The following is an 18502-nucleotide window of genomic DNA, read 5'->3' on the forward strand; positions in this document are numbered from 1 at the left end:
CCTGCTCTGACAAGTGGTGCCTGATCCAGTCCCTGGGCCCTTGAAAGAAAAGCTGGTGGAAATTCAAGGAAATCGACTTCGGACGACTCTGGACCGACGCCGCTGCTGAATCCGGTAACGCCGCCTGCACCTGACGCCGTGACCTTCGCTGGAACGCGACACTCTTCTTAGGCCTGATGCCACTGCAACCTCGCTGAAGTCCGCGACTCCGTGGAAGTCGCCGCACCACGTCGTGACCGATGCCGCTCGAAGTGCACGGATTTAACGTTTCGCGCAGACGCCGCGATCCACGACTTTGCGCATCGGCTTGTTTTCACTCTTCACCAAAGGGACTGTACTTGGGGGTCTACACGACTCCGTGTCCGGCACTGCTGTTAACATCTCATCGAAGCATTTTTGTTTCTAAGCGCTATTTTTGAGTTTAATCTTTAAAAATTCATAACTTGACTTGTGTATGTCGGATTTTTGTCGTTTTGGTCTTGTTTTGTTTAGATAAATATTTCCTATTTTTCTAAACCGGTGTTGTGTCATTTTGTAGTGTTTTCATTAAGTTACTGTGTGTGTTGGTACAAATACTTTACACCTAGCGCTCTGAAGTTAAGCCTACTGCTCTGCCAAGCTACCAAGGGGGTAAGCAGGGGTTAGCTGAGGGTGATTCTCTTTTACCCTGACTAGAGTGAGGTTCCTTGCTTGAACAGGGGATAACCTGACTGTCAACCAAAGACCCCATTTCTAACAATATATATATCTGCAAGATACATAGCTATGAAGTTAAGAATAGTAATTCTATATTTCACTATATGCACTTACCCTTCCATAGTTTGTCCACGATAACCTTGCATCTCGAAATTCTTAGGCTCGATATTCAGTAGCACAATCCGTTAGCACCTTTTCTGTATCTGGTCCTAAAAGTCAACCACATGATGACATATGGCCCGAGCAACTAATAGAATACATATGATACACATTTACATCTAATTGCAGCTTAAAGCCACGAATAGCCACTGAGAAACACATCAATTCAGTGCTGGGTTGCAATCGACTGAGACGGACTAACCAAGGCTCTAGCTCTTCCGGAACTGCCACCACCTCAGTGCCAGGATGGCGTCTTTATGGACATCTTTCACATGGAGAATGTCATTTCACAACCGAGAGCACACACGATCTGTTGATTGTACCTGCATAAATGACCAGCCCATAGCAGGTCTCAGTGTTCCGGATCTTGCAGCCCCTCAGCAGCATCTTTTCATTGTCCAGTGGGTATTTATCGCCTCTCCACTCCAGGGTTCCAACGAACGTGTGCATCTTGCTGTTGGGTTCCTCGCAGATCACACTGCCTGCACAAACAACGAGGACAGCACTCATTACACAGCAGCAGCTGAAACTGCAACCTCCAGTGACCTTAGAATTGTCCCTGGAGTCCGACAGGTAACAATCTTAACATTGTTGTTGTGTTTTGATGAAGTCCCTGTGTGTAAACAGCGCATGTCCTTTCAACAATGTTATTACAGTCTAACCCAAACTATGCTTTATGACGCGAAGAAGCCACCTGCAGCTGCTGAGGGAGAATCTATACTGGCACACGTTCTATGATCAGCCCCTTTAGGATGCTTTACCAAATAAATGGCCTCAAAGAAGTGCATTCACTACATTCGTTGGGCTACATTTTGTGTTCAGTAAGTCATTTCGTGGTGCAGGGTTGTGGTTCGGATGGTGGCAGTGAGCTTGTGGCTGCATGTCTCAGTAGAATTGAAGATAGCAAAGTACAATAACAATAACTTTCAAGCAATACTTACAAAGCCCAAAGCCACAGTTGGAACATTTAGCAAAGGCTAAAGACTCACCTTTAAAAAAATAAGAATATCCGATTGTTGAAATCACATGCGATTTAAATCAGTCCGCACTGTTACCCCCTGAATGACCCGTCTCCTATTTACACTAGAAATTCATACGGAAGCAGAGCTTTTGGACCTAGATAATCATATCATAACAAGAAAAATTGTGTCACATGTAGTTTGAGGGGATGTTCTGACACAACTCAGGAATGTAGAAGAAAGCTGCCTAGTGTATGCCCTTTCCTGTCCTCTCACTCAATTTTCATTGACAATATCTTTGGAGAAGGAAGTAATCTGTCCTGGGCCGGTGTATCAAAAAGCCAAGCAGCTGCGAGTCCCCAGCCATTGAGGATCATTGGTTTTAACTCCTCTAGGCTTATTTTTAAACTGTCACTCAGTCATAAATGTCTGGGACAAGGAGGAAGGGAACATTTGAGAAATTAATGGTGGAATCACTTTGATCTTCTTCTCGTGCATTTATCTCAATAAGCTGAAGCTGTCTCTACAAATGTTCGGCGTATATTCAAATATTAGGACAGTTACACTTTACATGGTTCACTAGTCTCAATGGCATTTTACATGAGTTCAGGATAAAATTATAAAAAATATGTACGATGACTGCAGGAACCCATTCACTTTTTTGTATGGGCTGCTTGTGTGATTAAACCAATTGTATTTTATGCGACACTGCACCAAGGTCTCAGGAAAAGGAATCTTTAAAAAAAAAAAATAGAAATCCAGTTTATGTTCATTAAATGTTTAACACACGGCATGCTCAATTATTATGGTGATCTTGGTCAAAAAGGGTGGATGACTAACAGAAGTCCACAAAAACTGTGATACAGACAGAATAATATAAAAGGTAATGAGATGTCAATCAACTACAAAATGAAAGAGCCTGATCTGATATTTAGCTCTGCAATAGAAGGTTCGTCCTCATTGAGTTCTCTGCGGCCTCTTAAATGTCAATCATTAGGAATTTGTTTCCTCTGTGCATGGGTATGATTGGCCAGTTTGTAGGCTGGTTTAAAAGCTACCTCTACAGGAGTGTCAAATTCGTCCAGGTGGGTGTCTTTCTATCCAGCCCCATCTCCCTGTGTTGCAGAATGCCCCGGGACTCGACCCTTGAGCCCTTGCTTACCATCCATATGGAGCTGCTCAGAGAGGTAGTGCTTTCTCGGAACCTGTACCTTGAAATATACACGAGTGATACCCACTGCTGCCTTGGGTTGTTAAGTGAGGAAGAAGTTCTTTGTCAGATCTTGCTGCAACTTCAGGAGTGAGTGTTTCTTAATTTCCTTATTTGCAGTCCTTTAAAAACCTGCCTCTATGAACACATTTATATTTAGAGTCAGGAAATATTCTCATTGGATTTGGATCAAATTGTTTTCCCCAAAATGGAATTACATCTTTATATAAATAATTGGAAACAAAGCAAAAACATATTGGGAATATTCAGTTTGAAGAATTTAGAGGAGAGTGTTGATTTCTTTTCATTCTACGAATGGGAAGTCGAGTTCAAAAACCTTCTTTTTTTTAAAAACAGCCTTTGTTTATAACTGCTACCACATCCCGCCCTGTTGGGATCAGGATTAATCCACTTAAACCGACAGGGCTGAGAGTTAAATATATACAATTGACACACACTAAATAGTAAGGAAAATTATGTCCCCAGATTGAGAGTTGCAAATTGTTGTACTTCTTTATCTACATTTTCACAATGGGCCTAATTGCTAATACAAAAATTAATTTCTTAGGCAGCTGATAGAGAAATAATGTAAAGTTGTTTTCCGCTACTTAGTAAATATCCAGTGGTGAAAGTAGTTATTTGATTAGTGTAGTAGAAAATCAACTTTTTAATTGTACTTTGCGCTGCCAGAGAACATACTGGATTAGCACGAGTTTGCCTAGCAGCCTGGCTCCAGAGACTGGCCCGCTCGGGGACAATGGAACTACCTCTTGAGCCAGGAAAGCTGAAGATGTGTCAACTGTGTCCACTTAACATGTATTAGTCTTCTCGAAGTAAGAGTGTGGTGTACAGAAACAGATGGGAGTGCACTGCTGCCTTAACAGTTCTTCCTTTTGAACTGGAGATACTAAATCAGGTGAACGGGCAGCCTCAGAAACCACTCATTCCTAGAGTCACCTCAGTCTTTGTGACTGGGTTCCCTGCAGGAGGGGAAATTAGTTTCAAGACATAAGGAAGTATGATGTCCTTATCACTAAAGGGGTGTTTCTGAAGGGCGTACCAAGATCTTACAGAGGGAGGAAGGTTGGAGCCATCTTGAACAGGTGACTGTAGGATGACTGATTGGCCGATAGCAGGGGTGCAAAGCCGACCCCTGGAGCCCCTGCAGCGAAAGGTGGCACCCAACCCTCCAGTGGGTCCACAAACACTTCAAGGGAGCACCCGAAGCAGCTGAAGGGAAATGGATATCTCTATGTTTTAGGGGACTCAGGGGTCCCTTATCACATTCTGCAAGGAAGCCCTGTCATTTTGTGTTACATCACTGGCAGTAAGTTGAGAAAGGAAGTACTGAAGAAACAAATTATTTTCTGTGGGAAGGTTACCAGGATTTGGAGTAGCCATTCACTGGTTAACACACAGGAGAAGACTGGCACTTCACCATCACCACCATTCTTGGACCTAAGAAGGAATATCTGGAAAGTGGGGACTATGACTGCTAAAGAAAGGAGACTGAAGGGCTCCTCAGCTGTGACTCACACATAGAAAATTTGAAAAATAAGAGGCAATGAAATGATTACCAGCCAGCCCACTCCATCTAATCTTGACACTTCTCTCATGCTGGTTGATAGCATGAGAGCAGTGCCTGGATTGGTTAAGGTAGTTAGCTCTTTGACTCGTGCTCGTAGCCACGGACTTCAGAAGAACACAGAGGATGCGCTGCCTGTGGGTAAGTAACATGGAATTTTATTTAAATTGTTAGTATAATGCATGCTTGTGATTTAGTTTGTGTTTATATTGCATGATGCTTGTTTTATTTTTGGCTTTTGGGAAGCAAGAGGGTATGCACTTCGCTCGTCCCACCACCACTTTCAAATGTTACTAGCTGCCCCTAAAGGATAGTACATGCATTTTTCAGAATGGACTCAATACTTGTTATTCCGAAAGCTCAAAGGCTTCCCATTATGGGATGGTGATTACCTGCTGTTATTTTCATTTCAATCACTCACTTTTCAGGTGGCTGTATCTCCTCACACTTTTTGTCTTAGTCCTGCTCTGCAATGCCCAGATTGATATAGGAATTACTGAATACCGGATAAACGGAAGTCCAAGCTGGCCTTTTCCCATGGGGAGCAGGGTCAACTCTGATTTGCATATGGCTGGGTCCAAACTGGGGTAGTGTGGTGAGCATAAAAATTATGGATTAAACCCAGATGTGTGACTGGGTGTAAATGTTTGATTGTTCAGCATTCCATCCATCATCTGTTATTTTTGCTTTTGTCACCCTGAGTGGGAAGGGTATGCCCAGATGTGGTTCCTGTGCTCACTGTGCCACTGGATTCAAGCTAGTCTGGCTGATGAGGGGTGATACCCCGAAACTGGTCTCAGGATGCTTGTTTCCAGTCCAGGGGGGGCCTGGCAGTTTGGGCTAGGTTGTTCCCATGGGGAACAGGGTCAAGATTGATTTGCATATGACTGGGTCCAAACTGGTGTGTCGTGGTGACAAAAAAATGATGGCCTTTAAATCCAGATCTGTTACAGGGGGTGAATGTTTGATTGGTCAGCATTCTGTCCATTATCTGGCTTTTTGCTTTTGTCACCCTAAGTGGGAAGGTTATGCGCCCAGATGTGGGTCCCGTGCTCATTGTGCCGCTGGATTCAAGTTAGCCTAGCTGATGAGGGGTGGTACCACCAAACCGGTCCCAGGATGCTTGTTTCCGGTCCAGAGAGGACCTGGCATGGCAGTTCAAGCTAGACTGTTCCCATGGGGAGCAGGGTCAAGACTGATTTACATATGCCTAGGTCCAAAGTGGGGTGGCGTGGTAAGCAAAAATCTTTGGATTAAACCCAGATCTATGACTGGGGTGAATGTGTGATTTGTTCAGCATTCCGTCCATTATCTGTTCTTTTTGCTTTTACTGGATAAACTATGGTGTTAAACCCTTGAGCACCGAATTGATAGTCCTGGCCCCTTGATGTACCTCTGTAAAAACATTTGTCCAGAGATTTTCCTTTTTGATTTGTGTTTTGGGATAATTAGAGAAGTAATTTAGCTTGGGTAGACACTGCTAATCTGGGTTGATTTTTTCTGGACGACATTTTTAAAAATAGCAGATGTGTTGCAGTGACAATGTAATATTTCAGGAACGATGAGACATATATACTTCATTTTGGAGTCAAAACATAGGTTTTGAGGGTCAAGTAGTCTTATAGAGACAGACAATAACTCCTCAGAGCAACCCTATCGCCATTTTCCAAAATGGTGGCTCTATAATGATGTGTTTTGGCCATCATATTGGTAATTTATTTTAATATTGTTTTTTCTTTCAGGTTTTCCATTGATTAAAATTCGTAAACATGAGCTAAGCAGGTGGTAGCAGAGGATCTTTACCTCCTGACAGAGTGCTGCTAACTAAAAAATCTGAGGACTCTTTCAACAAAGAAAAATGTCTAATATGCCAAACTAATCTGAAAGAAAAGCTAACATCAACTGTGGCTGGACAGAAGAGAGTTTGAGATGCTGCCGAAATACGTCAAAACAAAGTTCAGAAAAAATTGAACCTTATGGGTGAAGAGGATCAAATATTTTATCATTGTAACAACAAGTGCTACAAGTTGTATGCAATGGAAGAAAGCCTGGAAAAAATGTGTCAAAAAATAGCAGAAACCAGTGAATCACAACAAGAATCTGAGTCTTCTGAGAAGCGATGACAACCAAACCAAATGCTGCTCCACTTAGAAGATCGATGGCTACCCCTCGTCCACCTCCAACTGATTAGAAAGCAGAGAATCTTCAATGTGTATCTGTGGTTTAGCCAGAACAAGGACCAAAGGGATTGACAAAAGAACGAAGTACAGAGTATGTGAGTCGCAAAGGGCAAACATGTTTTTATCTGCAGCTAGTTTCTTCCAAGATGACGTTTTCAGCCAAGTAGCTGATCTAAACAGCAAGGTGAATGTATTTGCAGCAGATTTGTATGCCCAACCAAACTGCATGTGTGCATAATTTGAAAATATGAATGTACAATGAGCTCCCAGACACAATGTAACCTTCAGTTAAGTTTGCACTCTTTGAAAAAGCAAACAAAGTTTTAAAGCCACTCTTGAGTGCTGGCTACGAGTTCACAATCACTGAGATCAAAGAAGTGATGGTCAACATTGATGAAACTGCATTGATCTATAATAATGAAATTAAGATTTTTCCAGTGAAAATGTACAATTACAGAATTAGTTTTTGTCAGTCCAACAGAAAGAATGAACCACTTGTGGTGTTCTCAACTGATTGACTCCTTCTTGCTGCCAAAATACAATCACAGGATGTAGTAAAATCAGCAGAAACAATTTTAAGAAATGTCCTGAAAGATTTAGATATTGGACTTAATGACAAATTTTGTGATGCCTCAGAGCTCTGCAAATCATGGGAGTCAACAAAAATGCCTGATGTTGTTCTAACATTTTTTTACATCTTTGTTTAATATCAGCAAAGCAAACTGTTACAAACTATAGTTCTTGAGTTAAGAACAGAAGCTGACAACATTGATGATGGCTCTGAAAATATAAGTGAAGAAGTGGAAGATAATCCTATGAACTGACAGGCTTATGCTGTGCAAATGTGCTGTCTTTTCCAGCTCATGTTTTATGAATTACATCACGGAAAAAAGAAAACTCCACTACACATGATGGCTGCCCACACATTGTATGACAAGTGCACATGTAGAGAGTTAATCACTTCAATGAATAGGATTGATGTATCAACAAGTAATAATGACATAGGGCCTCATTATGAGTTTGGCAGGTGGCGGAGGCTGCCTGCCAAACTCATACCACCACGAGACCACCATTGCGGGCTAAACACCACTGGCCCTATTTTGAGTTTCTCGCTGGGCTGATGGGCGAAAACACTGTTTCTGCCCGCTGGCCCAGCGGGAGACAGGGGCGTAACATTGCAGCCGGCTCGTAATCAAGATGGCTACAATTTGGCGGTGCAGCAGCACCCGGCGTGCATTCCACTGCCGTAATTTGGGCAGTGGAATGCGCGACGGAGATCCCAGGTGACCCCCGACATCCCCATTCCAGCAGCCTTTCCATGGTCCTGTAAACCGCCATGGAAAGGCTGGCGGATGGGGACTAGTAATCCCCAGGGAAGCGCTGCTTCCAGCGCTGCCCTGGTGGATTACAACTGCCGGGACCACCAGGCTTCAGGCTGGTGGTAGGCTGGCGCTGTCGGCGGTTGGACCTTGGTGGCTCTGCCACAGTATAATGTGGCGGTCAGACCGTCACCACGCATCATGGGTCTGGCAGTCTGAAGATTGCCAGAGTCATAATGAGGCCCATAGTATGGAGCAGGAACGTGTTAGCAGCTCATGCTGTAAAATCCTGTGAATCCGACAGTAAACCACTTCCAATTCACTTTACCAGGAAAGGATTTACAATTGCTGCTCCTGGTAATTTTGATTTTGAAGACAGCTCCTCTTTGTATGGAACATCCAGCACACATAATACTGCCATGGTGCTTTTTCAAAACTGTACCAATGAAGTAGCTGCTGGGAAACAAGGTGTGTCTGTAGGCATCTGTAGACATAAACAAATGAAGCTGCAAAGGTATAACCTAACTGACTTGCCAACATGTGCAAAATCACCTCAAACCAAAACACATCCCAGTCTACCAGAAAGTTTCAAATTGGCTGAGGACATGGATCTTCTTTTACCCGATGCTGCGGTCTGCAAAGCTGATTTTACTGAATTTATCATATCGCTTATTTGGTGCGGACTGAAGGATGAAGAAAAGCTGGTTCCTCTGTGGGCTGGAATTTATACTCCGATCTCCCAAAATACTGTCTCACTGAAGAAGGGTGGGTTTTTACCAGTAAAACCATCTCCAGTCACAAACTATGCAACAGTATACACAGCTCTACAAAATTTCCAAAATGTGCATACTCAGCTTGAAGACCAGCCTATCCTTCCAATTTGCTGCGATAATGGTGTTTTCCGTATTGTAGCGGACATTTTTGTGAGCAATCTAGTGTAAATTGATAATCTTTATCCAATGATGGACATTTTCCACATGACAAAAGTTGTGTTGCACTGTGCAGGAAGTTATCTCAGTGGATGTGGCATACACAATGCCACATCCACTGAACTCATTGAGGCTAAAATCTTTGTAAGCAGAACTGTCCAGTCTGTACTGAGCGGAATTCATCTTGTTTGTTCATTGCAAGGTGTGTTCATCATATCTGAGGCTGTAGAAACATTACGTTGGAAGGCTTTCTGGAACAAGAATGACAAATTACGTTTTGCATATCTTATCTTAGAAGTCACAGGGAGCACTACATAATGCAAAGCCAGGCAGTGTTCAATACACGCAGTTCAAAATCAGAAAACCTGAAATCCAAGCTCATAGAGTTTGCCAAAGAATATGAAGAAAAATCAGAACTTTGCAAGTACCCGGGAAATGTTTTTCACATGTTAACTCTAGTAAAAAAAACTTGGTCCATGCTGATCGGAAAGCTGATTGGTAACTCACGTGAAGACTGTGGAGTCACTGATTAATCTGTTTCACAAATTTGATTGCATAAACTGTCTGAAATATGGGTCCTAGTACTTGGAAAGAGTGAAGAAGCTAGGTTTGGAAAAAACATATCTCTGCAGACAATTCATCCAAAGACATTTTGTGGTAAAAGACAGTTAGGGAAGGTTCAATGCTGTTGCTTCAGATATGAAACTAGAATAGATGATCCAGAGATCACAGAAAAGCTGCAAGGGAATTGTTGGCCAAACATGTGAAATTGAATATGTTGCTCAATTACAGCTTTTTTTTTTTTACCATGGAGGCCTTTCTATTTGCAATGGTTTCAGAGATACCAAATTTAGAATTAATGAACTATTGTGAAACTGATCCTCCCCTCAAACTTGTGGGAAAGAGAAGGAGGCCTTTTAATAAACATGTTGACTGCCTTCTTCATTTCATGCAGCCTCAAGGAAACCCCTTTGAAATGACTGAGCCTGTGCGACTACACAACTTTCTGACAAAGCAATATGTTGATGACGGTATAAAGACATGTCTATTAGATGTCCTGGAACATTGATCACAACTATATGCAGAACTGAAGCAGGAGAGAATTGTATTGAATGAGAAAAAACTGTTTGATGTTATTACTAAAGCTAAACGTTCATGCTTTAATGACCATAGTAAGAGTTTCGTCCAAGCAGTCACTACAAAACAGGCTACAAAAAACAACTTTCGCAAACACAGAGAGATGGATGTAGCAAAACAAAGGGGTGAATTTATCTAGGACATTATGTAGCATGATTTCTTCCAAAAAACAAATTATTTGATGGAGATGCTGCAACCAAACCAGTGAAGCACAAATTTGTGGAAGAGCTTGAAAAAAAACTTTCATCTGAAGAATTTCAATTTGAGAAGGTGTCCTCATTGAAAACTGCTGTTGCTGTGGACTATAGTCTCAATGGTCAAAATTTCACCCTTGCAAAACTTCATAGAGGTCGTCCAGACTGTTCTACAGATATCAAAGTCAGTGTGCACCTTGCAAGAACTGCACATTGTTTTTGACAGTTGAGCTATCCGTCAAAGAATGTGTGAGAATCAAGCAAATGTCTACAAGTGGAATGATTGATCTTGCCTGAATCAAATATTGGACACCTATAACTTGCAACTTTAAAAAAACACACATTTTACTGGTTTATTGAAGGAAGATACTGGGATAGCACATAGGCCGTTCAGTACACAGTATACCAATTTCAGTTATCAATGGGAGTTTATAAGTCAATAGCCCATCCTAGGTAGCTCCATCCCTTTTATGCACACCCCCACTCCCCACCAAACTCTTCCCTTCCTTGTGCATTGCAACTCAGTTCAGCGATATTCCACTGTAGGTCTAGTTCCCCTCCCTGCGTAGTCAGTATGTCCAATGGTTGAAAGATCCTGGTCTGAGCAAACTTTTATACTCGTCCCTCTTACCTCCCCCTACATGGATCTGGTCAGGGAGTTTATAGGGGGAGAGATCAGTTATTTGAGCTCCTCAACCACACCCAGGCCCCATCAGAGGTGCATCCCATTCACCAAGCCTCCAAGTTCAATGTTTCCCCTTTGTAATCTGCCCATCTCAGGAGTTCCTTGCGCCAAGCTAGCACCTGGGGGCCCGAGGGGATTTCTAGTTACGAGTTATTTCCAGTTTGGCTAATATGAACCCCAGATCCATAAATTTACTGGGTGTTTTAGTCTTAGAGATATCCGGGAAATCTCTTAAGCTTAAGAGGCAATAGGCGGGGTCTCTAGGTACTTCTTTCTACCAATATTGTGAGGGAGTCAACAATCTCTTGCCAGTAGTGAAGGAGTTGAGGGCAGTTCCAGAACATATGTAGAAATTCCGCCCCCACTTGGACACACTTAGAACATTTAATCTCAGTCGCGTGAGTATCTTGCTCAGCCTGTGAGGGGTCAGATATGCTCTGTGTGAAATGTAAAAGTTTATTAATTTAAACCTGGCATTGTGTGAGACTTTGGGTATGCGCTCCAGTGCTATGTCCCAACCCTCATCTGTAAGAGATTTGCCAATGTCTGCTTCCTATTTCTGACTTAGGTGTATTAAGGGCTGTATTGAGCCATTATTTATCTTACGGTACAGGCACGTGACTGCCTTCAGAGTGCCTGCTGCTATTGCTATGTACGCGCAGCTAGAGCGAGTGGGTGGTTCTGCCCCGCCCGGCCTCCAGTGTTGCCTTATGGTTGCCACTAGTTCCCCGTGTATCAGGAAATGTTGAAGGCTTAGGTTAAACTCAGTCTGTAAGTTGTCATAGGGGAGCAACGCCTCTACTCTGAATAAGTTCCCCACTTTGCCTACTCCTGCATCCCTGTGTTGATATAGCCCTTGCCAATTATTACTGTGTAGGAGGGCTGTTAAATAATCAAGTGGGAACTCAGAAGAATAAGGGTGTTTGGTTCTAGTTCTTTGTAGGCATCTACGCCAGCAATATGCCACCACCTCATGCTCCCTCGTTATCCAGGGCTCTGTGTCTCTTAGCCCCAGAAGAGGCTGAATTAGCCGCGACCCAGCCGGTGTTCTGATCCACCTGTCATTTGGCGGGTTCTGGCGGCTCCGCAACCATGGAGTGAAATATTGCAGCTGTGCCGCTATGTAGTAGGCTTCGAAATTTTGTGCTGCCAGCCCATCGATCATGACAGGTCATTGCAAAGTTGAAAGCGCCACCCTCTTCCAACCTGTTCTCCAGACAAAGGATAGAGTAAGGGAGTCAATTTCCCAAAAGGTGGTGCGAGGGATTTTGATAGGTAAGGTGGTAAAATAATAGAGTAATTGAGGTAGCATAACCATTTTCAACAGCACGACTCTCCCCATCACTGATAACGGGAGCATGCTCCAAAAATCCATGGTCCGCTTCAGGGAGCAGATCGCCCGTCTGACACTGCCCTCTACAAGATCGAAGTGGGTGTGATAAACTCTCATTACCAGATATGTAATGCAACGTGGTTCCCAGTGCAAAGAACCCAACTCTACAGGTGGGGGATGCCCCAGGGCGAACAGTTAGTGAGAGAGAGTGCACCCCTGGTGAGTGCCAAGGGCCAGATGTAAGTATGTTTGGGTTTGCGACTCGCAATTTGTGATTCGCAAACCCATATGCAGGATGGTGTCCCTGACACCATCTGCGAATCGCTGGGGGGTCGCAAAGACCCACCTCATTAATATTAATGAGGTGGGTCACAATTTGCAACCCCCTTGCGATTCGCAGCACTCACAGGGATGGTGGCCTGCTGATGACAGCAGACCACCATGTCTGTGACTGCTTTCTAATAAAGCATTTTTTTGTTTTTTGTATTGCAGCACGTTTTCCTTAAAGGAAAACGAGTTGCAATACGCTCGAAAAAATGAAACGTTTTAGTTTCATTTTTTCAGAGCAGGCAGTGGTCCATAGGACCACTGCCTGCCCTGAAAAAATGTTTTTAGGGACATTCACAAAGGGGAAGGGGTCCCATGGGAACCCCTTCCCTTTTGCGAATGGGTTAGCACCCATTTGATATGGGTGCTAACTGCGTATTGCTTTGCGACCACGTTCGCAGTCACAAAGCAATTCTACATCGCGATGCGAATCGCAAATAGGAAGGGGAACACCCATTCCTATTTGCGAGTCGTATTCCCATTTTGCGAGTCGGTAACTAGGTTACCGACTAGCAAAATGGGAATGAGCCTCGCAATGCGCGTTTTGCATGGCGCAAACAGCGGAATTCGCTGTTTGCACCATGAAAAACGCTTCCTACATCTGGCCCCAAGTTCTATTTCATAGAACGGAATAATATGCTCACTAGTCTTAACTCTAGCGCTCGCGGCCGAATAAATAAGTTTGACCCTATTTAAGAACTCAGTACCTAGGTGGAATCTTGTAATCACCTCAGCCAGAAAATTCCATTCACGGCTGTCAGAAACTTTTTCAATATCTACTGATTATATCACAGCCCGGGGTGCTGCGGTTGGTGCTTTTTCCAGCAATAACAGCAGTCGACGGATGTTCAGTACTGTATTGCGGCCCAGAATGAAGCCCAAATGATCTTTATGTATCAGCCGAGGCATACAGGGGGTCATTCCGACCCCAGCGGGTGGCGGGCACCGCCCGCCGGGCAGAAACCGCCCAAACACGCACCGCGGTCAAATGACCGCAGCGGTGATCACAACTTTCCCGCTGGGCCGGCGGGTGATCTCAAGCAGATCGCCCGCCGGCCCAGCGGGAAAGCCCCAGCAAAGATGAAGCCGGCTCCGAATGGAGCCGGTGGATTTGCTGGGGTGCGACGGGTGCAGTGGCACCCGTCGCGATTTTCAGTGTCTGCTTTGAAGACACAGAAAATCTTAATGGGGCCCTTTTAGGGGGCCCCTGCAGTGCCCATGCCAATGGCATGGGCACTGCAGGGGCCCCCAGGGGCCCCACAACACCCGTTCCCGCCAGCCTACACCGCCAGGAACAGGCTGGCGGGAAGGGGGTCGGAATCCCCATGGCGGCACTGCATGCAGCGCCGCCATGGAGGATTCCCTGGGGCAGGGGAAAACCGGCGGGAAACCGCCGGTTCCCCTTTTCTGACCGCGGCTTTACCGCTGCGGTCAGAATTGCCCCGGAAGCACCGCCAGCCTGTTGGCAGTGCTTCCTCTGCCCTGGCGGTCACAAACCGCCAGGGTCAGAATGAGGGCCACAGTGTCGGAGTCTGGTGGCAAGTACTCTACTAAGAATCTTGTAGCCTGCATTTAGGATTGATAGAGGGCGATAGGCCGTTATGTCATAGGGCTGTTTCCCAGGATTTAGCAGGGGTACCATTAGTGCCTCTCTGGTTGACGGTGGAAGGACGGTGTTTGGCCTCATTGTACATTTCTACTAATTTAGGTGCAAATTTCTCTGTGAAAGCTTCATAAAACTCAATCAGGAAGCCATCAGTGTCTAGGGTTTTTCCTCGCAGCATATGTTTAATGGTTGCCCTCACTTCGGGTAGAGTAATTTCCCCTTACAACAATTCTGCCTCTTCCTGTGATACTCTAAGAAACTTAAGCGGTGCAAGGAAGGCCTTAATGTCATCTGGGGATACCTGGAACTTGCTCTTGTACAGCATAGTATAGTAGTCAGAGAAGGCTCCATTGATGTCAGCTTGTGTATGCACTGAAAGGCCAGAGTCTGTTCTGATCTCCACTATTGGAGTTTCTCTAGTATTGGATGAAGCCAACCCGGCCAGGAACCGCCCGCCTTATCCCTGGACGCTTGGGCCGTTATCATATAGTTTTGGTAGTAATGTCCACAGGGGAGTCGCTCAACTAATTCTACTACTTTTTCTTTAGCCCTCAGTAGGGACTCCCTATCAGACTGACACCTCGCATGCGCCAGTTCGGTATGTATCAGTGCAGTTTCGGCAGTCTGAACCTCCCGAAGAAGGGTTTTCCATACCCCAGTTGATTCTGCTATACAGTGGCCCTTCAGGACCATCTTAAATGCAGCCCATTCCATACCTCTGGAGTCAGTGGACTCCCTGTTTTCCTGGAAATATTGTAAGACACATATGCCAGTTTGCACCCTGAACAGAGGGACCGTTAAGGTTTCCGGTCTAAGCTTCCAAGTAGGTATGGGGGGCGGGTTCTCTCCCCACAGATCAGGTGTAGGAGAACCGGGTTATGGTCCGAAATAGTTCTGGTAAGATACTCTATGTTATGTATTTACTGGTGTAGAGGTGGTGTGCTCAGAAGTTTATCTAACCGCACATGCGAATTATATACGGGAGAATAGTATGAGTAGTCCATATCCTGTGGGTGTAAGGTGTGCCAGGAGTCGACCAAATCCCAATTCTCCCCTGCAAGTGAACGTCTGAGCAAGCTTGTGCATCGGGAATCAACCAGCGGGGGATGTGACCTATCTAGGTTTGGTTCTACCACACAGTTGAAGTCCCCACCGATTAGGATCTCTCCTGTCAAATATGGGGCGCGTTGATGGGATAGCTCAACAAAGAAGCTAGCCTGGTTGACATTTGGGGCATAAATGTTAATGAGTGTTATAACTTTCTCGTCTAGGTCACCCCTGAGAGCCACATATTGCCCCTTTTGTCTACCCTGTGGGCAGTGTATTGGAATGGGACCCCAGGCTTGACCCAAATTGGTATACCCCTGGCATGTGCGGAATAGTACAAATAGTACAGCTGACCTCTCCAAAGTTGCTGTAATGCTAGTCCCTCTCTCTGAAGGATGTGCATTTCCTGTAGTAAAGACAGATGGGCACCTCTGCAGGACAAATAGGAAAATACCTTATAATGTTTTGTTAGGGAATGGACCCCCCTCACATTCCAGGAGATTATGTTATAGCGTGTGGGGGTGGGCATTGTGCGTGTAAGACCAAGTGTATACTCTCAACTGGGCCATCATTATCTGAGCGAGTTAAGGCTGAGACCAGGCAAAGGTGACCATTTGGAGGAAAGCCCCAATACCATGTACACTGCACAATCCCCTAGAACCTAAAACAATAACAAAACAACCCAACTTCCCTTCCCCAGGACTGGCTGGGAAACCCTTCCGGTCCAAACCAAAGGAACAGACACCATATGTATGGTATCTTTCACCTCTATGGTTGAGTGGTGGTTGAGGACCATGTGCCTGTGCAGCCCGCTGTGCCAACCATTGAGCTACTTAGCTGGCCATGCGGGAGTGGCATGTCCTCGACCATAGTATCCTAGGCTTCAAAGCTGGGCCTCTCACTTCCATGGACTCTTCTGTCCATTTGTATAGCATGAGCGGAGAGGTCGGCACCATCACTCCCGCCGTGCTGCTCCAGCGGTTTTCGGCAGTTGCAACCTCCAAGTCCCCCTGCCATCTGTCCTCAGAGGAGGTCATCTGCTGTTCGGGGAGTGACAATGGGGAGTTCCAGATCAGACTCTGATAGGTCCAAGTGATCTGACTGGTTTGTGACATTACTTGAAGCAGATCCCTTGTCCTCTCCCAGCTCTACTCGGTTCTCCCTCTGAGAGATAGGGCTGGCTGGCTCCCCTGCCCGGAAGGCTGCAATATCTTCAATAGCCTGACGCCGGGCCTGCCTGGTCTCCTTGGCCGAGGGCGGTCCCCATGGGCGCCCCTACCTCCTGCATTTTGAGCGGTTCTTGCGTGGTGCCTTAGAGTCTTGTGCTTCCTGTGAGGCCTGTGCAGGCTGTGTTTCAATCCATGATCAAGCCTCCTGAGGCATATTAAAGAATAGAGTGGTGTCCTGAGACACATCTCTGAGTCAGGTCAGAAAGATCATAGTGTAGGAAACACTCATTAGTCGAAGCTTCCGTTTTGCAGACAGGAATGTATTTCTCTGATTTTGGACTTCTTTGGAGTAGTCAGGGAACACCATAATTTTGCTATTGTCCATCATTATTTCCCCCTTCTTCCGAGCTTGGGCCAGTATGGTGTCCCTATCCTTATAATGTAGGAGCCTCGTGGTTACCACTCTTGGCGGGGCCCCAGGTCTGGACGGGGCAGAGGGACTCTGTGGGCTTGCTCCAGGGCAAAAAATTGGGAAAGGCCAGTTGGTACAAGTTCCTCCTTTATCCAGGTCTCCAGGAAAGCAATCATGTCCCGGCCCTCTGAATGTTCAGGGATTCATAGTATTTGTATATTATTTCTTCTGGAACGATTTTCTGCTTCTTCCAGTTGTGGTTCAAGTGCTCTGACTTTGTCCTCCATTGACGACAGTCTCAATTATGTCTCCGTTATAGTGGTTAGGACCTCCACAGATTCTCTCTCCACTGTGGTAATCCTCTTGGCCAACCGTCGATGGTCGTCTTTCAGTAGTCCAAACTCAGCCCGAGGGTGTCGATCTTTGCTTCTGGGGCTTCACTGGTGTCCGTTATCGCTTGCTGGATGTCACCAAGTGTTGAGCTCCCCAAGTCAGAAGGGAGGTCGTCCACCATTGACTGTGCGCCAGGCCTCGTTGGCAGCCCAACCTGATCCATCCCAGCATCTGTCTTCTTGCTCGATTGTACCATGGCGGCAAGTATCCGTTGCTGCCAACAGCACAATTCTCTCATTGCCTACGGCGTGGCTGCCCCCCCCCCCCTCCGGTATGCGACTCGCTCCAATCTGTCACCACCGAAAGGGGGGGGCTCCCAGTGGATCCGTTCCAGTGGGACACACTGGACACAACGATAATGCAAGTGCCCAGCAGCCCTTCGGTTGCTCCCTCTTATGGCTATTCTACTGCCACCAGGCCAGCACCGGGCCCCCTCATCATCCGTTGCAACTTGACAAGCCCTGGGCCCTGCTGTGCGCCCCATGCCCCAAATGCCACTTCCATGGGTGCCTGCACCACCAGGGACACAACACCTTTGCCAGTAGCGGTTCCCCTCAGCCACCAGGTCCCCCACTGGGTGTTCTCAGGTTCCTTCAGAGCTGCACACCAAACTCGTTAGGTCGGAAGACCGCCAGTTCTGTCTGCCGCCCGCTGGTCCTATTATGAGTTTCCCACTGGGCCAGCGGGCGGAAACAGCTGCTTGCAGCGCTGCCCTGGTGGATTAAGGCTGTCGGCACTGCAAGGCCGTCAGCTGGCACAAAAATGGTGGTGCCGGCAGTTGGACCTTGGTGCTTTCGCCATGGTCATAATGTGGCTGTCGGACCTCCGCTTTGGCGGCGGTCCGACCGCCACCATGAGAACTTAACAGCTAATTAGAGGAAGATGACCTTCATGTTGTGCCACATGTTGAGTGGGCTGTTCAAAATGGTTCTAATTGAGTCATTGTACTGTGAAATGACACAGGTGTTATTACTGTGGTACTTAGATTTGTTGCAGTGTTCATAAGTCCAGGATTGTCAGAGTTATGGATACTTTATCAAACAGGTGAGAAAAGACACAATCCCGCTTCATGTTCTGCACGATAAAGTTGACCCAGAGATGCCCAGTGTTCTTATACAGGCACATATTCTTACTGGTGATGACACCATGAGCAAAATTGGGA

The 18502-nt window shown here is 45.7% G+C and overlaps 1 protein-coding gene across 1 annotated transcript in view; it reads right to left on the bottom strand.

The window, feature by feature from the left end:
- ATP8B3 (ATPase phospholipid transporting 8B3) overlaps positions 1-18502 on the bottom strand; it is a 481840-nt gene that overhangs the window by 262437 nt on the left and 200901 nt on the right. Inside the window, exon 10 of the mRNA XM_069217044.1 lies at positions 1179-1337. Within this exon, the coding sequence (XP_069073145.1) occupies positions 1179-1337 (159 nt within the window). The remainder of the gene's footprint in view (positions 1-1178; positions 1338-18502) is intronic.

This window comes from Pleurodeles waltl, chromosome 12 (assembly GCF_031143425.1).
Source record: "Pleurodeles waltl isolate 20211129_DDA chromosome 12, aPleWal1.hap1.20221129, whole genome shotgun sequence".
In the NCBI taxonomy this organism is placed as follows: domain Eukaryota; kingdom Metazoa; phylum Chordata; class Amphibia; order Caudata; family Salamandridae; genus Pleurodeles; species Pleurodeles waltl.